Source organism: Diabrotica virgifera, chromosome 8 (genome assembly GCF_917563875.1).
Source record: "Diabrotica virgifera virgifera chromosome 8, PGI_DIABVI_V3a".
In the NCBI taxonomy this organism is placed as follows: Eukaryota; Metazoa; Arthropoda; class Insecta; order Coleoptera; family Chrysomelidae; genus Diabrotica; species Diabrotica virgifera.
Window position 1 is genome coordinate 212,160,360 of NC_065450.1, and position 24,631 is coordinate 212,184,990.

The 24,631-nt window shown below is 34.4% G+C and overlaps 1 protein-coding gene across 1 annotated transcript in view; it reads right to left on the reverse strand.

The window, feature by feature from the left end:
* Window positions 1-576: 576 nt before the first annotated feature.
* Window positions 577-24,631, reverse strand: part of LOC114331776 (elongator complex protein 4) — a 79,089-nt gene continuing 55,034 nt past the window's right edge. Inside the window, exons 6-7 of the mRNA XM_028281428.2 lie at window positions 5,018-5,246; window positions 577-757 (exon numbers count right to left, since the gene is read on the reverse strand). Of these exons, the coding sequence (XP_028137229.1) occupies window positions 672-757; window positions 5,018-5,246 (315 nt within the window). The 3' untranslated portion in view covers window positions 577-671. The remainder of the gene's footprint in view (window positions 758-5,017; window positions 5,247-24,631) is intronic.

The following is a 24,631-nucleotide window of genomic DNA, read 5'->3' on the forward strand; positions in this document are numbered from 1 at the left end:
ATTTCAATGCAAAAGTCAGCAGGGGAAGAGCTGGAATAATATTGAGTGATCAGATACTAGGGGAACGTTACAAGAGGGGATATCGGCAAATACTATTCTGCCAAGACCAAAAACTAGTAATCAAAACCTATTCTTTAAACTACCCATGAGACGGTTATATACGAGGCGGTCGTCAGCGGATAAGCCGGAAAGAGTGGTACGGAATCAGGTCGATTATATAATGATGAAAGAGATATCGTAATGCCATCAAATCACTGAAAATCTCTCTCTCTCTCTCTTCAATCCTGACCCACCGAGTGGTCGACGTGATGTCGTGTATTGTCCGTCTCCAAAGATCTCTGTCTCTGGTCATTTCTCTTCACTGATGCATAGGCCTTTTGCATATTCCTCTAATTTGATCGGTACAGCTTGTTGGGTATCTTCCTAGTGATCTTCGGCCTTCCACTTTTTTTAGGGCAGTTTAAAAACAATAGATAACAACTTCTGCAAAGAAACTTCGTAAGAAGTTTCAGTTGCTTTCTCAATTTCTTCCAGCTTGATTTATTTATACAACTATTTATAAAAAACACAGACATGTATATATAAAAACACTTGTATTTGTCAAATCTTTCAAAATATAATACTTTTCAATAAATAAATTACATCAACTTGATTCAAGGTACGGATTTAATTTAAAAATCTAAATTTTTCATGCCTCCGCCAGTGGCACACCCTAACTGTGGAATATTATGCCTTTTGGAGTCGTTATCTTGAATATCTGAAATAAAAAACAAAAATGTTAATAAAAACCTTCAATAATTATAAAATTAAAACTTGAACCACAAGGTGGAGTCGCCGGTGACCCCACCGCACAAATTTTTTGACATGTCAGAGATTCTGATGAACCTGTATGTTGTCCGCCCATCTACCTTCAGTATGCTAGAATGCAGGTAGAAAGAGACCGGTTGGAAAGCGAAGAAAACGCTGGGAAGACACAGTTAACAGCGACGCACAGACAAACAAGGGTGGAGGCAAAAAATAAAGGAGGCCAAGGCTCAATTTGGGCTGTAGTGCCGTAGAAGAAGAAAGTAACGATTTGCCTCTCTGTATAGTAATCGTTACTTACGGTATTCGTAAGTAACGAGTACTTTGTAACAAATAGATACTTTTTCAACATCTCTAGTTCACATGACTCGTAACTGCTGATGCAGCAGCATTTGCAGCACCTGAGGATAGAAAAGACCTCCATATTTGTGTTTACTGTGCAAAAACTATGTGTGCAGAACATCAACTTAGCATTTGTAAAGATTGCAAATAATACAGAAATAAACTATTCAACTCCTTACTTGGTTTTTAATTACATTTGTCATCCTAAAATGTATAATGTCAAATATAAGTCTTTTTCTATTTTTTTGACTCACTCTGTATATTAGTTTTTCTTATTGTTTTGTAACAATACAATTTCTGATTAGAAATCGAATAATTTAACAAATTTTTTGTTAAATAAGTTTGAAAAAGATTGAAATGTTGTTTATTTTGAAAAATATTTTCGGGTCACCGGTGACCCCACCTTGTGAAAATCGTTCCACTAATTTCACCTTGTGGTTCTAGGGTTAAATCGTTTCTTCTTTATTTTCTTTTGATTTTCAATGAAACTACCAGTTACTTTATTGTTGTTTCATGTCTTCAGAACGAAAGAAGTTGTGAAATTATGAAAATGAAATAAATTAAATTAAATTAAATAAAATTAAGAGCAATAAGATATCTGTTTGGCCTCAGAAGAACAACACATTGCAGAAGCTACTTCAAAGATCGCAGGATTCTAACACTACCTTCTTTATATATTTTAGAAACTGTTTGCTTAATTCGTAAACATCTACATGTCCAGCAGGTCCAGCAAGACCTAGACATGACTATTCCTCCAGAAATTCTACCTTGACATCTATTTACCGATCCCGTCCAGTGAGTTAGTAAAGAAATCTATATTATATTCTACAAAAAAACTATACAACCTCTCCCTCTACAACTTAAATCTGCAACATCTTTCCCGAAGTTCCGTAAAATGACAAAAACCTATTTATCTGAAAGACCATATTATTCAATAGCAGAATTTCTAAACCAATAACTAATAAAGCACAGTATACTTATTTATAAGTAGAATCTTAATCTATATTGGAGTGTCATATGCAGCAGCTTAACTTAATTAAATTTTTTAAGGTAGATTATGCAATTTGCATTTTTTGTAAATTTTGCAATAGATTGTTACTGTTTTTCGTTTCACTTCATTATATTTTATTTATGATTCTTTTAAGCTTTGTCTATAAAACTGTTAAATTTTTCATGACAATAAAGCATATTTCTATTTCTGAAAATATAATTTCTTTGTGTGAAATCAGTGAAATATAATAAGTACGAATATTAACATTAAATTCATTATTATGAAAAAAAAACAATATTCTTATTTTCTCACTCATTTAAAATGTCTTTGTCCATTCAACTGTCGCAATCCGGCTGTCAATGTGACTCATCATTATGGTCCTTCGGAGTCGGATTTATTGACTAATATCGAATCGAGCAGTTTAAATCTGCCATAGCTAGTTGTTCTGAAACTGCTCTGATTTATTTGAATTATATTATTCAAATAATAGTAATGAACCAACAGAAATATACATCCATCAAAAATAATCGACGTAACTCAGCAGATCTAGGTAGCGACCATAGCTTAGTATTATGTAAAATAGGAATCATTATGAAATATTTCACACCTAAGAGGGCAGCACCAACACCAACAAAAATCAAAGTCCAAGGACTACATACGAAATCCACGTAATACTTATACAGGAAAAGAATATCAGAGAAGATTGCTGAGAATGGAATATTAGAAAACAATAACATCGATGAAAGCTGACAAAAACTCAAAGATAACATAATCAACGATGCAACAGAATCACTTGGAGAGAGAAAAGTAACAAATACTCACATATTAAAGAAGAAAACCCCCTGGTTTAGAGAGTAAGTTAAAATAAAATGTGAAAAAAAGAAGAAAGGCTTTTTACAATACAGAACGAAACAAACACAACAGGCATACAACCACTACAAACGAGTCAGAAACGAAACCAATACTTTAGTGAGGCAAATAAAAAGGGAGCACTGGCAGAGTTTCTCAAAACAGATGGAACACGACTCTACGGAACACAAAAAGAAGTATGGAGAATTATCAGAGGGCAAAGAAAGGAGATGAACGAATTAAAAAAAAAGCGAATCACATTCAGAAGGAAACATGGGCAGTCTACTTCCGATCTCTATTTGCTAAAGGCGACGATAATGAACCACCAACACCTGAAGTTACAACAAACGAAGAAATAAACACCAAGGAGGGAGAGGTAAAGGAAGCATTAAGAAAATTAAAAAATAAAAAATCTCGAGGGGAGGACAGAATATCGAACGAACTCCTAAAGTACGGAGGACAAGATCTAACTAAACAACTATTAAAACTAATACCAAAAATAATAGAACAAAACAGAATACCGCAAGAATGGAGATCAAGCATCCTAATACCTCTCTTCAAAAAAGGAGACAAATCGGACCCGGAGAATTACAGAGGAATTAACTTTAAACACAACATTAAAATTAACAACCAAAGTGATAACAAACTGAATGAAATTATAACATTAGCAGAAGAACAACAAGGTTTTATGTCGGAAAGGTCATGCACTGACGATATATTTATAATGAGGCAAGTTCAAGAGAAATCGTTGGAATACAACAAACCGGCATATTTATGTTTCGTGGACCTTAAGAAAGCATTTGACAGGATCACATTAAAGGACATTATCCATTTATTATACTCGAGAGAGGTACTTCTAGGAATAATTAAAACGATCGAAAACATCTACCAGAACAACACAATAAAAATAAAAGTGGACGATGAATTAACTGACCCAATTGAAGCCGGCAATGGGATACGACAGGGGGATTCCTTGAGTCCTTTATTGTTCAACCTGATCATGGACGAAATAATAAAAAAAGTAAGAAAAAGAAAAAAGGATACCAAATGGGAGAAAAACAACTTAAAATAATGTGCTATGCGGACGATCCAATACTAATCTCTCAAAGTGAAGATGATTTAAAACGTATGCTGCACCAATTCAACATAATTGCCAGAAAATTTAACATGTTAATTTCCTCACAAAAGACAAAATGCATGGTTATAACAGCAGATCCAGTAAGATGGAAATTGGAGCTGGAAGTTCAGATAATAGAACAAGTGATGGAGTTTAAATACCTAGGCATCACACTATCTAGCTACGGATAGCTCGAAACAGAAGTGAAAGATCAAGTGAATAGAGCAAACAGACCCGCAGGTTGCCTGAATGACACAATATGGAGAAATAAAAATATCGGAAAAGAAATGAAAGGCAGAATTTACACAACAGTCATCAGACCAATAATGACATACGCGGCAGAAACACGACCCAATACAGAGAGGACAAAAAGATTGCTCGAAACAGCGGAGATGAAAACCCTTCGAAAACTCGATGGTAAGTCTCTATGGGACAGAGCTAGAAGTCAGATATACGACGGAGATGCTAGGTGTATAACATTAATAACTGGGTAGGAAACAGAAGAATAGAATGGAATGACCACATAAGCCGAATGACAACAAATAGGACAGACAGGACAGCGAGAGACGGTTCCCCAGAAGACGATCAGTGGGAAGAGCACGAAAACGATGGAACGACAACTTACTAGAGGCACATTGAAAAAACAGACAGTCATGTCTATACAAAAAGAAGAAGAGAAGAAACAATAATAATCATAATTATCCAACAGTACCATTGCTTATTAATTTTTATTTTTCTCGTAATTGATTTTGTACTGTTTCGTTCGGTTTTGTCGTTCTTTATCTTCTGGCCTTAATAATTACGTTCCTTACAATGGAAATTTCGACAACTCAGCACTATCGATTGTAAAATGACAGCCCTTTACAAACCCTAATATAAACAATATCAGACATACAAGCAATTAGTTTACTTACCAGGAGGTAAATGGAGAACGTCTATCGAGAACTTTTTCCTCCTTAGTTTAAAGCCGTATTCCATAGATCCCGGATGCCTCGAGGCCAAAGAATTGATAGCCGCTAACTTAGTGAGGTAGAAGAAACCGTGGTATTCCGCTAGACTTTGATTATTTTCGAGTTCAGTTCCGCTGAAGGCTTGAAGTCGCATGGCGATGTCACTGGAGTGTATACACCGGTCCAAAGATATCTGGAAAAAGAGATATAGTTATTAATAGGTAAAGTAAAATATAGTAATCATGAAGATTCAACAGCGGCCAATCAATGATAGTGATAAATTTTATTGATCTCATGAGAATCGTAAAAAATGGCAAAAATCGTGCAACGTTTGTCATTAAAAAATCGCCGGTCGCTTTAAGCGTTGTTTCTGAAAGACCACCAAATATTCTACACCAAAAGTGCTAACATTTTTATTCAAAATTATCCCAGTAGTCCATGTTCTGAGGCCGCGTATGAAAACATTTCTGATTCGGTTTCTTCGCGGATTCCTGTTAAAAAATGTCCCCTTTAAACAAATCAGAAGTGCGTCGGGCTTAAGTTTTGGGCAGAAATTGTTTAAACAATTTTTTTTAAATAAATTCAAAATATCATCTTTTTTGCTCCGGAAATAGTTATTTATAAAACAGTTGGACAGCGCACATAGGGGTATTTATTTAATAAAACCGGACAAAAGTCGAAATCGGCAACTTAAATAAAACCCTGGCTAAACCTCATTTTCCACTACCTAAGTAACCGACCCATCTAATGGTAGGTATAAATCAACCTCCTGGTGTGCACCTCTCAGCTGGGTCAGTTGGAACTTAGTTCTTGGCGAAATCGATTACTTTTGATCTCGGCGTTTTTAGTTTCTGTGAATTTTAAATTTAATACTGTGTTTTTCTGTAGAGAAGTTTAGTGGAAAAACTTTGTGAATATGACAGAAGAAGATATGTACTCTATTTTAAAATTACAATTGAATGAATAATTAATTATTTTTCATATTTAATAGTCATATAATAAAAGTAATTATTTTGGTATATATTTTTACTTAAATTTATCAAACAGCAGTGTTTTTGTTAATGTGTCGGGTCTTGTCGGGCTACAATTTATGCATAGTAGTACTAATAAACTTGTTGGCTAACAAACAACGTTGTTAAATCATCCGCCTACTTCCGCCATTTTGTTTACTCCAACTACATCTCATGAAGAGGATAGCGACGATAATACAGATCAGGAAGAAAATAAAAGCGAAGAAGAAGACGATTAATATTAGCTAAACAAATATTTAAAATATATTATAATGTATGCAAAGTCTAAATACACTTTAATTATGACTATTTGTTGTGTTACAGTCTTATTAGACTTATTTCAGTAACTCGTTCTTAGTAACACTTAATCCCTAGAATGCATTATGCTATCAACACTTAATCCGATTATTTGCATAAACAATTAAATAAGTTCAAAATTAAAAGCATATTAAACAGGTCATTATATATAAAGTATTTACCTGACCCAAACCCAGCAATTAGTCTAAATGTACGAAATGGCAGGTAGAATAAATTAAATTTACGTTATTATAGTTTTGTCCGATTTTGTTACCCTAATACTCCTATGTGCAGCGGGGCGAGTGCTATACATCGCGTAAGTATATTATTTTAGGTTTTGGGCCATCTTAAGCAAAAAAGGTCAAAAATGGTTTGACAATATCCCCGTTATACAGGGTGTTTGGTAAAGAATGGGCCATAGCTTAACCTCAAATTCCTGAGCTTAAAATAGTTTGATTGAAGCCAACTTACCTTAGTACGAAAGTTGATAATAACTGAAATGAATGTTAAACTTTTATTTTATTTATTCTTGAATATTTCCTGACTGGCATGAGCTAACACGAAATTTGGTAAGCGGAGGTTTTTTGGGACGAGAAATCTAAATTAGCCAGCAAAAATGATGTATTACCCAGAGGGCGCCACATACGTCTTTCAGCGCTCATTTAATACGTTAAATTTTTTTTATCCCCCACTCTACATAATTTTCGAATCAAAGTTTTTATTCTCTTAATATTTATACTTCAAAGAGATATACTACATTCATCTCGCTAAACTTAATCATTTTCTAAATAAACGCATTTTAAATCTGCGATGCAACATAATTTTTTGCATAATATCATTGTAGTTGCACCAGAAAAATAAACGTAAAACCATAATAATTGTGAAAGTTCTCATATTTATGTTACTGCATCGTAAATTCAATTAGAAGAAATTTGCGATACATTTTTGGAAATTATTATGGCTTTAAGTGTATTTTTCGGGTGTAACTACAATGATATTATGCAACCAATTATGTTGCATCGCAGATTTAAATTGCGTTTATTTCGAAAACGGTTAAGTTTAGCTAGATGAATGTAGTATATCTTTGTCATGTAAAAATATTAAGAGAATACAATTTTTTATTCAAACAGTATGTAGAGTGGGGGATAAAAAAATTGAACGTATTAAAAGAGCGCTGAAAGGCATCCGTATGTGGCACCCTCTGGGTAATACATCATTTTTGGTGACGAATTTAGATTTCTCGTCCCAAAAAACCCCCGCCTACCAAATTTCGTGTTGATATCTCATGCCTGTCAGGAAATATTCAAGAATAAATAAAATAAAAGTTTAACTTTGACATCCTGTATTTCGGTTATTATCAACTTTCGTACTAAGGTAAGTTAGCTTAAATCGACCTATTTTAAGCTCAGGAATCTAAGGTTAAGCTATGGCCCATTATTTACCAAACACCCTGTATATTAAAAAATATAAAATCTCTGATAATTAGAGGAATTAAACACGTATTTTTCCACTTTTTAACGTCTTTTAAATAATTTAACAAGCTATTCCATACGTGAAAATATCTATATAATTAAATATCATGCAATTTTGATAAAAAATTCGAAACCCAACCTTACCTATGAATCACCTGTGATTTCATTTATGATAGTTTAGATAGCAATTCTAAAAATACCTTTTAAATATTAATAAAGATAAAAACATAATAATCAGTGCACACTGCATATTTTTCGGTGTTTTGACTTTTAAATTACTTTTCGTTATTTATACATTCACGGTATGGTCATAAAATGGATTAAGGTTATTAGGGGGCTATTACATAGCCATATGTGTACTAATCCGTAATATATTCGGCTTTTAATCTAAAAGTTTTGTATCTTATTATCATAAAAAAATAGTGAAATCTGCATATAGGTCTCCGACATTTTTTCACATGCATATTCATTCGAAGCTTTAACTGTATAACTATATTACATGTGATTAACCTAACTATTACATCTAGCTATATTATCTTAATCAAGCAGTACATTCATGTTTTATCGATTTTGAAAAAGCGTTTGACAGAGTACGCCACGATAAGCTAAGAGACATTCTTGAAAGAAAGGACATAGATAATAAAGATCTGCGAATAATTCTCAATCTATATTGGAATCAGAAAGCTAACATCAAAATAGAAAATGAGACATATCACAAGCAATAGAAATACGTAGAGGAGTACGGCAGGGATGCACTTTGTCACCACTTCTATTTAATGTATATAGTGAAAGCATCCGCCAGGTAGCCCTTTTGTAAGCAAACGAAGGAATCGTTTTCAATGGAGAGGTTGTAAATAATATTCAATACGCGAACGATACTGTACTAGTTGCAAGAACAGTTAGTAGAAGAATTACAACGGTTACTTACAAACATAAATATTGCTTGCAACAATTATGGCATAAACATTAATATCAAAAAAACCAAGCGGTTGGTCTTCAGTAAAAACATGACATAACCAGCACATATTAGTATAAACATCATTCAAATTGAAAAACTATCAAGTTACAATTACTTGGGAGACCAAAACAATGAAATAAAAAGACGCATCGAAATTGCCAGAGCCACCTTCATAAAGATAAAAAAATTCTTCTGCAACAGAGATATAAGCATCCCTCTACGAATAAGAATGCTGAGAGGCTACGTATTTAATACGCTATTATACGGTGTAGAGGCCTAGACTCTCAAACTAAACAACATAAAAACTATTGAAAGTCTCCACTTGTGGTGGTACCGTCGAATGCTGAAAATACGTTGGGTTGAAAGAGTCACAAACCTTGAAGTAATACGAAGGATAGGAAAAAAACCCAGAAATTTTGTTATGAAAACGATAAAACGAAGAAAACTCGAATATTTGAGTCACCTGATGAGAGGACATAAATACGCATTACTTCAAAATATAAGAATATAAGAATAGAAGAATGTCATGGTTGCGGAATTTGAGAGAGTGGTTTGGCTGCACCACTAATGAACTCTTTAGGTCAGCTGTAAGCAAGGTCAAGATAGCCTTGATGATTTCCAATCTCCGAGTGGAAAACTTTCGTCATTATAACTACAAACCAAACTTTGACCACCAGTCCTCTAAATTTTTTTATGAAAATAGAAGAAGCTGATGGTTCCAGTTCTGATCACTCTTGAATACCATAACAGTCAGTGAGGAGAAAATAACCTTACCCTAACCTGAACGGACTGGGCTAGATTTAGATAGGAATTAAGTGACATAATTGACCTAAATGTACTAATCAAAATTAAGGATCAACCTGATGAAGAAGCAGAGAAACTAATCATAAATATACAACAGACAGCATGGAACAATACCAAACAAATTATAAGAAAAAATAAAAGCCAGGAAAACACGGAAAAAATACAAAATGAAAATGTATTAAAAAATCTCACCTAATAATTAAAATTATACTAAACTTCTCTGTTACCCAGACAATGCAATATTGATAGCCAAAATGAAGATGATCTCCAAAGACTAATAGTTCACAGATTTAACACAAGAGCAGAAAAAGTGAACACGCGGATTTCACCTAAAAAAACTAGAACAATAGTAATCAGTAAAGACCCAATAAGATGTACACTAGAAATCGATGGAGTTAGCATTGAACAAGTAATGGAAATAAAGTACATACTTAGGGATTACACTGTTCAGCTATGAAGACGTTGAAAAAGAAGTAAGAGATCAAGTACAAAGAGCAAATAGATTTGCAGGACGTCTTAATAACACTATATGGCGTAACCGATATATTCATTGTGAGATGAAATTCAGAGTCTATAAGGGCAGTCTACGACCAATAATGACGTGCGCATTAGAAGTAAGACCCGGCATAGCCAAAACACAAAATTTGCTGAAATACACAGAATACAAATCACCAATTGATACAAGTATTTTTTTCATATCGTGCACCGTTTTTATGCGAAAAAATAAACATCTTCGCGCGTATTTTTCATTTCTTAATACATTATCAAGAACTCTCCAATATAATAATACCAAAGTAGAACAATAACAGAAAATATTACTAAAAAGATTTTAACTAGGTGCAAAGCTAGAACAAATGTTCAAAATTACCTCCTTTAAAGGTGACAGAATAATTTTATATTCACCATTGGCGCCCGTACAGGTAATGGTCTGAATTTCATAAAGAAAAAAAAACACGCCACTGAGATACGTCAAATTCAAAATAATTTTTGAAGTCGTCGTTCAATTTACGACAAAAAATAATTTTTGTCTTGTTTTCATATTCGGCGCCGTTTTTATACAAAAAAAAAAATAAAACATCTTAACTGTTACAAATTATTCGAGGTAGATTTCATATGCGTAGAATCGTATTTCAAATAATTTGTAAACGTTAAGATGTTTTATTTTCTGCATAAAAACGGCGCTTCATATGAAAAAAAGACAAGAACGATTTTTTGTCTTAAATTGAACGAGGAATCCAAAAATGATTTTTAATTTGACATATCTCAGTGGCGTACTATTTTTTTCTTTAAAAAAATCAGACCATTACCTGTACGGGCGCCAATGGTGAATATAAAATTATTCTGTCACCTTTAAAGCAGGTAATTTTGAACATTTATTGTAGTTTTGCACCTAGTTAAAATCTTTTTAGTAATATTTTCTGTTATTGTTCTACTTTGGTATTATTATATTGGAGAGTTCTTGATAATGTATTAAGAAATGAAAAATAGGCGCTAAGATGTTTTATTTTTTCGCATAAAAACGGTGCACTATATGAAAAAAATACAAGAAAGGTTCTTTTTCATAAATTAAACGTGGAATACAAAAATAATTTTTAATTTGAAATATATCAGTGGCGTACCATTTTTTTCTTTAAAAAATTCAGACCATTACCCGTAGGCGCGCCAATGATGAATACAAAGTTGTTATTTGTTTGTCAAAAAATGCACAATAACTACCTCGTAAAACCCAACAAATGTAATTTTCATATCTCAACCGGTCTTAGAGCAATAAAAAAATTGGCAGTTTGAAATAAAAATTTCAACACCCTGTATCTCATAAACGAAGCATTTGCGGACATACGTTTATAAAGCAAACTGCCATTATTTTTTCATGTAGAATTACCCCTTAAAGTTTTTCATACTTATTTAACTAACACCCTGTATAAAGGAAGAAGAAGAAATATTTTCTGTCTATGTACAACTTTTACCATTTATTCATGTTTCATTTCACTTAGTTCCATAGTCTGTTAACACTGACATGGAGTTAACACCCTCCTATTTTTCTTTCGGTCACTGTACTATTGCTATAAAATTGGACCTTGTGGCCTGGACACGTTAGAAAACAATGTCCAACCTAATTTATTGACTCGTAAAATTCTTTATGATATTTTTTAAAATTGACTTATTTTTTCTAAAGTTTAGAGACCTGCGGATATTAATCAGGATATAACAAAACAACAAAATTGCCTGGTGTTTGTTTTGTGACTTATCGACAGAAATTGTTTTTTTACGATGAACATTTTAAATAAACAGATAAGGTGACAATTTGAAATTTTCCGTTAGAAATGAGTGTGATGATCTATTCAAACGCGAACGTTCAAAAATTCTCAGCCCACTATAGAAGAAAACACTACTTGAAATGAAAAGTTACGACAATGTCTTAAAATAAGAAGAAAAAGAAGAAGTATTGTGCAAAGACATGCAGTGATTATGGGACAATAACTCTGATGAGGCACGTTTTGAAGATCTTTCTACGAGTAAACATAGCAGAATATACACGATATTAGAGGAGAGAATTAAGGTGAAACAGTAGCGATCAACAGGTAGCGAAAACGTGTTCCAAGATTGCGGCTGTAATTTTGAATATTTTTTCGAGATATTTGGCACACGTATTCGTAATATAATAAAAAATGGCGGTACAGAGCCCAATTTGAAAAATATATTAATATGTGGAAATTACTCTGTAATTAAATACAATATTAAAAAAACGAGCCTGCGCCGCCATTAAGAAGAACAAAAAAATACACTTTCTTCAAATAAAGTTTTTTATCCGATGCCTAGATTTTGTGTCATTTTGGAACTACTAAAATTTTTTATTTCATTAGTAATTCCAAAATGACACAATATCTAGGCATCGGATAAAAAAGTTTATTTGAAGAAAGTTTATTTTTTTGTTCTTCGTAATGGCGGTACAGGCTCGTTTTTTTAATATTGTATTTAATTACAGAGTAATTTCCACATATTAATATATTTTTCAAATTGGGCTCTGTACCGCCATTCTTTATTATATTACGAATACGTGTGCCAAATATCTCGAAAAAATATTCAAAATTACAGCCGCAATCTTGGAACGCGTTTTTGCTACCTGTTGATCGCTACTGTTTCCTCTTAAAAATCAATAGTTCACAGTACATCGCCCTTTTTGGAAGATGATTGCAAACGCGTCTGACCTGCACTCTGGAAATTTTTCAGGAAGTGGTAGACCATAGATAAATAATATATAGTATTACCAGTGGTAGACTCGCTCAAACGAACCAGTTAAGAACAGTGTTGCCAATCGCATTTCTCTAGATTATCCGATAATCGCTCGAAAAATATCCGATTTGTCACGAAAAGGTACGCTAGGTCAAAAATTATTCTGTTATTAAAATCAATGTTGCCAATGTTATTATTTTAGTCCCCTTAACAACCATCAAATAACAAAATCCGTTGTTCGTACGCCAATCAGTTGATTGTAATCAATTATCATTATGATAATTAACATAATTGATTGATTAATTAATTATTAATTATCAATTATCAATTAACGTAACAATTATTAACAATTGATTAATTAATCTAATCTCATAATTGTAATCAATTATGTTTTCAGCAACCCAATCAAAGTTGACATTGACAGTAATTAAATATTTGATAATGATCAGTTGATTCCATTTCTGATTAGCGTTCGAACAACCGCAACCGGCCCTTTAATCTACTGGATTATGTATTTCAAAGTTTAAAAATTTTCGTTTATAGATGAAAATCTCGTATCCTAGCTGATTATTACCTAATTCATGTATGTAAATACTATTTACTTATTATTATTATATTATTCGTATTTTGTATTATCGTAAGTGTTAAATTCTAAATAAATAAATAAATCTAAATATTTCATTATTTGGATCGTTATATTAATTTATTATAATTATTTAAGTAAAAAAACACTTTTAAATATTATCTTATTAAAACGTAATAACTACCTAAAACTAGGTACTGGAAAAATAAATAATAAATAAATCAATACAAAATAAAGTACAGCTACATTAATAGCATAGGCGCAAAATTTCTGGTCAATACTTTTAAAATGCATTATTTTTTTCGAGTCCTGAGAAAGTTAATAATTATTATTTAAAGATTTAAACGCAGAATGAAAGATTACATTATTACCGAGGGCCGAAAGTCCCTGAAGACTTCTATAATTTTTATTCTAATATGTTACAGGGGTAAAAGGAAAAGAGAATATCGAGTGTGATTTTTAATTTCAAATATCTCATTTAAAAGAAACATTTCGTTTATTCTAAGGGACTTTCAGCCCTCGGTAATAATGTAATATTTCATTCTGCATTCAAGTTTTTCAAAAATATTGATTAGTTTTCTCAGGATTCGAAAAAATGAATACGTTTAAAGATTATTGGTCCGAAATTTTGCGCCTACGCTCTTTTAACAACTAAAGATTTATTACAACTAAAACAATAGAAATGTATTTGACAGTCTTGTAGTTATTAAGGTATCAAAGCTATTATCCATAATACCCGTGGTGCGTTCAACGTTGATGCCCGACTAAATAATTTTTATAGGCAAAAAATTTGAAGGATTTTTGAGTTAATTAGTAGATATCTAGATATTAGTAGTTTCAAATAAGTAGATTTTTCTACAACCACTGTTCCAAATGCATTTTTCTGCACAATTTTATGTTAACAAACTTAATATTTTCTCACATAATAACTGACAGTAGTGTGCAGAAAAGTGACGTTTCTGTGCCGGAAAGTTCTTTTCTGCATAGTACCATTACATTCCTCAAAAAAATCATAAATATAATTAGGTATAACATTAGCTTCTAATAACACAAAAATATACTGGGTGATTCATTAAAACTAAAGATCATGGACTATGCTAGACTTTCGTGACGCACCCTGTATATTTAAATCTATGTTTATAAAGCGCCCATTTGATTTTAAAAGTTAACGGGTCACAGCATTTTTTAATAATTTTCTAAAATAAGTACACAAACAATTGTATTCCATAAGTAGTTTCCATACTTTCTAATTTCAAAATTTCACCCTGTATTATTGTTAATTATATTTCGTTAAAATTGGTTGTTAAGCAGCTTTTAAAAATATAAAAATATATAGGGTGTTCCAATAAAAATAAAACATATGGGCTCTGCCAGACACATAAAAAAGAAAGGAATAATACCAGCTTTCAGAACTAACAACAACTTAAGCAAATATATTAAGAACAATAAAAGCCGAAAGAGAAAGCAACTACAGAGTGGTGTGTACAAACTAACTTGTGGTGACTGTCCGAAAACGTACATCGGTCAAACTGGCAGAACTTTTGACAAACGGATAGCAGAACACAAAAGGGCTTTCAACAATAGAAAAACAGACACTTCTACATACGCACTTCACCTTCTAGATCACAATCATTCTTTCAATGAAGAGTTTCAAATTCTGCATATCCAAAATAAAGGCCTTAAGCTATCTTTTTTAGAATCTATGGAAATTAATAAACTGAAAGATACAGATATAATTCTGAATGACCAACTCGAGACAAACAGCTCCCCACTCCTCAACCTCTTCAGTTAGAGACTTAAAAAGGCAAACACATTGTAAATTATATCACTTGAGAAAGGCACTCTGCCGAAACAGCTGTAGTCACATAGTTGTAAATAATAAATTTTGTGGAAGTATAGAAAACAAAAGTTTTCAGTGTTTTATTGTGAAATTAAAACTCAGTTTAAAGAAATTAAATCAACTCTAGAAGGTAGGATCTAATTTTATTTTTACTTTTATTGTTTAACACATTCGCTGCCCATCAAAAATATTCGGAACACCATACAATTTGCAGTTTTTGATATTTGCCACACATTGCCTTGTTACAACCGTGGCAATGATTTGAAGTATGATTTCCTTTACAAAATATTTTCAACTGATATTTTTTTCGTTGTTGGATAGTAACAGTGATAGTTGTTGGTAGACCTGGTGTTGCTAGACGTAGTTCCAGATTTCGGGAGATAAGGTATGGGGCCCATAATTCTTCACACAGCCGAATAATAAACTTACGGAAACTGAGTCTACTTCCAGGTATTTCTTTATAAATAATCCATGCATTTATTGTTTCCAAGTCAAGAGTATGATAAAACACGTACATAGGCCATCGTCTTGAAGTTGCTTTTGTAGTATAAAGACGCGTCATTTGGTCCTCTACACCAACAATTGCATCTTTGTGTTCACTTGTGTTCGCCAACAATTGTATCTTTATTACGTAGATGATCAGTACCAGTATAAGGGTAACCATTTACAATAAACATACATAAATATAATTTTACCCATTCGACAGGAATTTGAAAGAAAGGATCGTCAAATATACCAGAAAACGATAATAACTTACACGGGGCCAATTTGGTCCCTTTAGACTTCTATGGTAGATTTGTTAAAAAAACCATTAAATAAATTTAGTAAACAATATTTTTTTGTTTTAAATAAGGCTTTGTATCAAAAGATTAAAAGTCATAAAATATGAAAATATTATTGCCTCAAATAAAAAAACTACAATAACTTTAAATCGCAACAGGGCCCAAATTGGCCCCTCTGGCTTTCTAGTGTTAAAGCTGCTGTCAATAAAGTCACGATAGCGAATATGATAGCAAACATGATATCCAACTGTCAATACCGGTCATGGAAATAGAGGAAAAAGAGAAGAAGATATCATCACATCCTCATACCTCTAACACATTAACTATATATTCAAAAACTTATAGTGATAGAGACTGTGTTTTGCAGGATAATATTTTAGTTTCTGGTGACATCAACTTACCACAATTTTCTATATCTCAAATTGGCATTTCTATTTCGTCTATATATGAACAAGTTTCCATTTTGGATAGCAACAAGGGGCCAGGTCCAGATGGTCTTCCACCTTCTTTTCTTAAACACTTAAGCTTTTTACTTTCTAGACCTCTTTTTCACATTTTTTACCTGACATTAAAGACAGGGATGTTCCCAGCCTACTGGAAAACTAGCTTTATTACAATGAACTTAATTTGTTGACATTTACCGACTTCCCTGTGGAATCTCTTGAAAGTGGCTTCCAGGTTCATGCTGTATACACAGACTTTACAAAGGCGTTTGACCGGGTAAATCACAAGATTTTAATCAATAAGTTGGGAAGTCTGGGTATCCAGGGTGAACTTTTAGAATGGTTGTTATCCTACCTATCTGAAAGAATACAAATAGTACGTGTTCAGGGTTTTCAATCGTTTGAAATTAAGGTACCTTCAGGAGTACCACAAGGGTCACATCTGGGACCCCATCTATTCAATATCCATGTTAATGATATTGCCTCCTGTTTTCGCTTTGCTTTTTTCCTAATGTTTGCTGACGATTTAAAATTATATTTGAAAATCGAGAATGATGGTGACTATCAAAAATTACAATCTGATTTGGATCGGTTCTGATAGCAACGGAATGAAACTTAATGTTAAAAAGTGTCACTTAATGGTTTTTGGTAGAAATGGAACTCCTACAAATCATATCTACACTATTAAGGATTGTCCTTTAGACTCTGTATCTCTGTATCACTTCAACTTTTAGGGTTTGTCAAACGTTATGCTAAAGACTTTCTAAATATCCCATCTATAAAAATATTGTATTGTTCACTTGTGAGACCCAACCTAGATTACTGTTCATGTGTTTGGTCTCCACACTATAACACCCATATTCAAGCTATTAAGAGAGTTCAACACAAGTTCTTAAGATTTGTTGCATTTAAACAAAACCAGAGGGTTGATGAAATTAACTATTCAAATATGGAAAAGTCTCTCAACATAACTTCTCTACAAATCCGACGCATGCATAAAGATCTCGCAATGTTTTATAGTATATTACACTCCAATAATTTTGGTCCTCAACTACTGGAGAAAATTAGCCTCCATGTTCCCAGTAGACAAACGAGGCTAAGTCAACCCTTTTACGTTAGACCCCATCGCACAAACTACGGACACAACTCCTTCATGTCTAGAACACCAAGGTTTGCTAATAAATATTCCCAAAGTTTAGATTGTTATAGTTTTCCAAAAGAATTTAAAGCTCAGCTTAAAAACTGTGTGTGATAGTTTGATGTCCTTGTGTTTTGTACATTTTTTGTTAATGTTTGTTATTTAATGTTCCTAGTTTGTATGATTAAAATTTTTAAATTTAATGTAGGATAGGTTTAAAATCTCCTGTGATTAATGTTTATACTGTATTTTAATTGGGTGATTGCCCGTTGATAAATAAATAAAATAAAATAAAATTAACATTTGTACAACCTACTTGCTTCTGTTACAGCTTCAATTCATTTTCTGAAACATTTTTGTGTAAAATCAGTTTTAACCTATTTGCTTGTGTTGAAGCTTCAACAGATTTTCTTAAACATTTTTGTATGAAATCAGTTTTCTAAATATCACCATCAAAATTTTCTATTTCCCAAAGCTTATTTCATACGAATCAATTTCTCATTTGGAGTTTTCTCTCTGACCTTGTAACTGAACAATTAACTTTGTTTTTCCACCTTGAATATAATTTGTTTTCATGTTAGAAAAATACGAAAGAGATAAACTTATTTATTTCAAATTACCACGAATATACAAATACAAACATATACAACGTGATACGAGTTAATGTAGTCTTGTTGTTAAGGTAATACTGTTGCGTGAGTTTTGAAATGACAACAAAAAGAATAACCAGATATTATCACGATTTTTAAGCCAGAAGACCAGAAAGTAGACTCAAGAGAGCTCTAGACTTATCACCTTATTAGCACTATAAGGTTTATTTCCCTCGACCCGTTTATAGCGATAATAGTTGAAGATAAAATCGTAGAACAATATCCCCAAAAAAAAGTTATACGCTTTTTTTCAAAAAAATAATAAATTTTTTTTGTGGTTATGTACATTTAACCTACGGGTCTATAAAAAATAGGCATGTTTTATAAAAGCCTCAACTACGCGTGTGATATTTTTGATATTTTAAAATTGATTACATCCCACCAAAAAATAAAAAAATAAAAACGAAAAATGAAGTTTTTGATGGTGGGGGCAAGGGAAGGGGGTGGTGGGTTAAAATTATGCTGAATCTTATGTGTTAATCACATAGAAGTTAAAACAATTAAAAAAATTGAATTTTGGTAGTGAAGGCGCCACTCTTCATATCGATGGCTAGTGTGAAAACCTCGTATCTCATTAAATTACAATTTTGCAGGGGAGGCAAGAAACTGATTTTCTGCATAATATAATATAAAAACAAAAACTACTGTTACGTGTTTTAATTTGAGCACATTGAGACAAATATCTGATCTTGGCCCAGAGCTAAAAGGGTTAAATGTTGCTATTAAATTGAAAATACAAATATTAACTATGAAAAACACGTAAATATCCTTGCAGTATACAGTGATGAGCGTGCTAATAACCGGCAAAATAGCGCAAAAGATAGAAAACATATTAAATTTTGAGATAAAAAGAAATAAAACCAGTAGAGTTATTAAATTTAGCGATAGTAACATATAAATTGACATTATATTGATTGTTTCCCACCTTTATACGTATCAGAGGAGTATGTCAACTAAAACTGTCACTGTGACAGTGGCATTTCTCAAATTCGTCGGATATAATCTAAAGGTGGGAACTAATCAATATAATGTCAATCTATAAGTTACTATCGCTAAATTTAACACCTCCACTAAGTTCATCTCTTTTTATCTCACAACTTAATATGTTTTCCATCTTTTGCGTTATTTTGCCGGTTATTAGTGCGCTCATCACTGTATAGAGCCTTTGCCCAAGTAACTATGATAACCTCGTATATCTTGATATACGTGTTTTTCATCTAAAATGTGGTTGTGTTTATGATTATTTATGAGGTTTTCATTTTTCATAGCTTATTGCACACCTCCAAATACTAGGTTGATACAGTACAAATCTTTTGATTTAAGGTTTATAAACTGTTTCTATATGCCGGACTACCTTTTGTTGTTCACAAAAAAACATTTCTCCAAGTCGAATTTCTTAAACAAACACTCCAAATAAGTACCAAATTATTGGTTATAAATATACGTGGTATTCACACTAAATCAAGAGAGCAATAATTGATATACGTGGTTTCTTTGTTCGGCTGTAGAAAATAGTCTGGTGTATTTGGATTTTTCTAACAGTTGCAAATCGTGAGATACAAGGTTTTCAAACTAAATCCACCAAAATGTCATTTTCGAAAAAAAAAAAAGAGATACGAGGTTTTCACTTTAGCCATCGATATGCTTTTTCTTTTGGCCCTTATTGTTCTTAATATATTTGCTTAAATTGTTGTTAGTTCTAAAAGCTGATGTTATTCCTTTCTTTTTATGTGTTTGGCAATTTTTGTTGATGTTTTGTCTGTATATGTAATTGAGCAGTGTTTTTCAATCTGTTTGATTTCGCGACCCCTTTACAGGTTGAAATATTCTGGCGACCCCCTTGTGTTTTAAAAAGACAAAGAAATAATTTAATTAAAATACTACATACGTTATCTAATGATTTTTTCCTCTTTTGGTACATTTATCGGTTATTTACGCGGGCAAAGCTGCGTCGGTGACGGCGACGGCAATTGCCGAAAATCTTATTTGGCCAGCAGCACTTGATATGGTTGCAATTATGGTCAGTAAGCAGGAGGCAAACACATTCAAAAACATATCACTTTCTGGCAATATTATTTCATGTAGAATAAACGATATAGCCAATGATATCGGCGATTTTCAAGAATAAGTAGTCAAAAAATTAAAGAACGGCCAACATTTTGCTTTACAGATTGACGAATCTACAGATGTTTCCTACTGTGCACAGTTTGTAGTGTCTGTACTATTTGAATCAGATGACAGTATCAGAGAAGAAATCTTATTTTGCAAAGCATTTCCTGTAAACACTACTGGCCAGTATGTGTACGATGTTTTTAGAAAGCACTTGCGACTACAATATTGATTAAAGAAAATGTATTGTCTGCTATTAATTATATACTATTTGTAGCGATGGCGCAAATATAGCGATGACTTGCAAATATTGCAAGTCATCGCAAGTAAATTAAAATCTATAATGCCAAACATATCCTGGATTTGGATACACTGTTTTCGTCATCGACAGGCATATGACGTTTTTTTTTTTTTTTTTTTTTTTTTTCCTGGAAGCCGTCTGTTGTGAACCGGTTGTACTGCAGCCACTTGGCTTATTGTACATCTTCCATTGTTTATGAAACCCATTCCAGAATTCTGGAACCCTGTACCAGCTTGTACAGGTCTAGTGGGTGGGTGCCATATAATTTTGGAGTCATTTCGATGTCTCCGAAAAGTGTTTGCCGCCTCCGATCCAATGCCTCACAGTCATGCAAAATATGGTTGACTGTTTCAGGTTCTCTGTTACAGAGTCTGCAGCTCAAGTCTCCATGAAACATCCCCATTGTATGCAGGTGACCCTTAACTGGCGCATGTCCAGTGAGGAAACCTGTTATGACTCTGAGCTGATTCCTGCTTGTTTTCAGCAGTAACTCAGCTCTACTAGCACATGTCCGTCCGATATACATCTTGCCATGTGTTTGACCGGGTACACTCTCCCAGTGTGAGTTGTGTTGGCTTCGGATCCAGGCTTTTTTTCGTTCGCGGACGGTGCTTTTTGGCACTCCCACGGCCGGCTCTGGACCCAGGTATTTTGTAGCTGATGCTCTCTTGGCAAGTGCATCAGCTCTTTCATTGCCGTATATGCCCCGATGACCTGGAACCCATACCAGTATAACACTGTTATGTTGTGCCAGTCTATCAAGTTCTTGTCGACATTCCCACACCAGCCTAGAGTTCACCTTAGGGCTTATAAGAGCCCCAATGGCTGCTTGGCTATCTGTGCATATGTTAACCCGCTGCAGTTCGAATGCCCTCAGGTTGTTTTCTCTTGCACACTGCAAGATTGCAAAAATCTCTGTCTGAAATACGGAGGTACATTCTCCCAGTGGAATAGAAATGTTGAAATTTCCACCACTATAGAATATTCCTGCGCCCGAACCGTCTGCAGTTTTAGACCCGTCCGTATACCAGGTGCAACCCTGCAGTCTGGGTCGAGAGTTTCCTCTGTCCCATTCGTCTCGTGGGCAAATGTCCACTTGAAAAGGTACTTCAGGCATATATCTTGATGTCATATGGTCAGAAATCATCATCCATTCGGCATCATTAATTTCATTCGTTATTTTACTATGTCCTGATTTAACTGGTACGTTGCTCAGGTTTTCTCGCAGTCTATAATAGCCCATTCTCGCCTCACCTCTTATTGTTATATGTAAAGGAGGGAGATCCAGTAGTGCCTCCATAGCTGCCGTAGGTGTGCCCCTCATAGCCCCCGTGATCCCGAGACAAGCAAGTCTTTGCACCTTGCTTAATTTGATGATGGCACTTTTTTGCTGCACTTTTGGCCACCATACCACTGATGCATATGTAATTGTGGGTTTTACCACCATGTTATAAGTCCAATATACCATGTCTGGTCTCAAACCCCACATTTTTCCATGAGTACGTCTGGCTACCATTAACGTAGATACCGCTCTCTTCGTTATTCTTTCTATCTGCTGATTCCAAGTAAGTCTTGAGTCTAATATTATCCCGAGATACTTTACTTCACTCACCAGATTTAAATGTATACCATTTAGACTTAGAGGACCCAATTCCTCTGAATTCCTTCTTTTAGTAAATTTCATGATTTTGGACTTTAGAGGACTGATGTTAAGCCCTACATTTGAAGTCCATTCTGTAACTACTGTCAGAGCCTGTTGCATTCGATCTCTGACTGTACCATTAAATTTTCCGTGGGCTAAGATGACTAGGTCATCCGCATAGCCCAGGACGTGATGCCTATCGTTGTCGAGTCTAGCTATCAGGCCATCCATGACCAGATTCCACAATAGAGGAGATAAGACTCCCCCCTGTGGGCAGCCTCTGGCTACCTGAGCTGACACTGTATCCCCTAGCAACGTAGCATATATCACACGGCTTCTCAGCATGCAGTCTATCCATCTACAGCTTGTTTCGTCTATTCCTTTTAGACGGATCGCCCTTGTGATCGCTTCGTAAGAGGTGTTGTCAAATGCTCCCTCAATATCGAGAAATGCACCCAACATCACCTCTTGGTTTTCTAGAACGTACTCCACTCTCTGTACAAGATGGTGCAGTGCCGTTTCTGTGGAGACTCCCGCTCGATATGCATATTGTCCCCGATGTATCGGACTTTCAACCAATACACCATCCCTGATATGCCTATCGAGCAGTTTTTCTAAGGTCTTCAGTACGAATGACATCAGACTTAATGGCCGCAGAGACTTGGCCCTTTCCTGTCCGATTTTGCCAGGTTTGGGTATAAAAGCCACCCTTATCAGCCTCCATGCTTTTGGTATGTACCCCAGCCCTAAACTAGCCTGCAGTATCTTACACAATTTTTTGAAAAGAAGGTCGTTTCCCTTCTGTAGAAGTATTGGATAAATCCCGTCCGGACTCGGTGATTTATATGGCTCGAATGAGTTTATTGCCCATTTGATTTTGTCCTGGTTTATAACTTCTTTTGCCACATGCCAGTTTTCCCTAGAACCATAATTCATGATATCCAGTCCGGTTTGCCATGTGTCTAGTGGTATCAGTTTTGTCTCAGACTCAGGAAAGTGCACCCTGAAAAGCTCTTTCAGGGTGTCTTCACCATTCTGAGTGTATTCACCTGACTCTTTTTGGAGCGAGGGAATACTTATCTGAGGGTCCTTTGAGAGAACTTTATGGAGCCTTGCCATTTCTGAAGTCCCTTCTATCTCTTCACAATGCCTTCTCCACGATTCTCTTTTTGCCCTTCTCAGTTCCTTATTGTAGTCAGTCAGAGCTTTGCGATAATCGCCCCACTCGCCTGACCTTTTGGCGAAATTAAATTTTCGTCTAACCTCTGTCCTTTGATTTGCAAGATTATGATTCCACCAGGGAACTTTCCTGTTGGAATTCCTGACTATCTCCGGACAGTTGTCTTCGAACGCTGACGTGACAATCTCTTGAAATTGTTCGGCAGCCATGTCTAGGTCCAATGTATGCCTTATCTTCCCGTTAATCCTGCCTAAGCTATATTCTATGTCTGCTTGATATGCTTCCCAGTTTGTTTTACGAGGATTACGATAAGTTTCCTTGATAAGCTCATTGCCTGTCATTTCAAAACAAATGTGTCGATGGTCTGAAAAGGACACCTCATCTGACACATGCCAGTTTTTCACAGTTCTAGCCACGTTAGTCGTGGCAACTGTTATATCAATCACCTCCTTCCGTCGTGAAGTCACGAAGGTTGGTTTGTTTCCTACGTTTAATATGTCTAAATTATGTTGCATTATAAACTGTAGTACTGACTCACCTCTTGCATTGGTGTTTGTACTGCCCCAAGTCAGATGGTGCGCATTCGCATCACAGCCAATGATCAATTGCAATCCATTTTTCCTGCAATCTCTCACTAGCTGCTCCAATTCCCTTGATGGTGGTTGTTCGGGATCATCATATGGGAGGTATGCTGATCCTAAAACTATCTGCTTCACCCCTCCTCCATCTATGATCTTCATCTTTACCGTGGTTAAATCCCTGGAACAGTGATTTATCAACGGCAGTGTTTTGATGTTTCGTTTGACTATTATGCAAGTTCGCGGGACATCGGCAGACCGGCTATATATAAGCTCTCCACTAATACCCGATAGACCTCTTATTTTGCCCTTGTAAACCCAGGGTTCTTGTATCAAGGCTACATCAAACCTTCTCATGGCGACAGTAAGTTCTGCCGAAGCTGACTTACTATGCTGGAGATTCGCTTGCAGGATTCTGATTAAAGCCATCAATGCCTCTGATGGTTTTGAAGGATATCTTTTCAAGTCTGTAATACGCCTTGAAATTTGCAGCCTTCAATGTTTTATAGGAGACCTCGTCGATCGTGTATACGAGGATTTGCATGTCCTCTCCGACC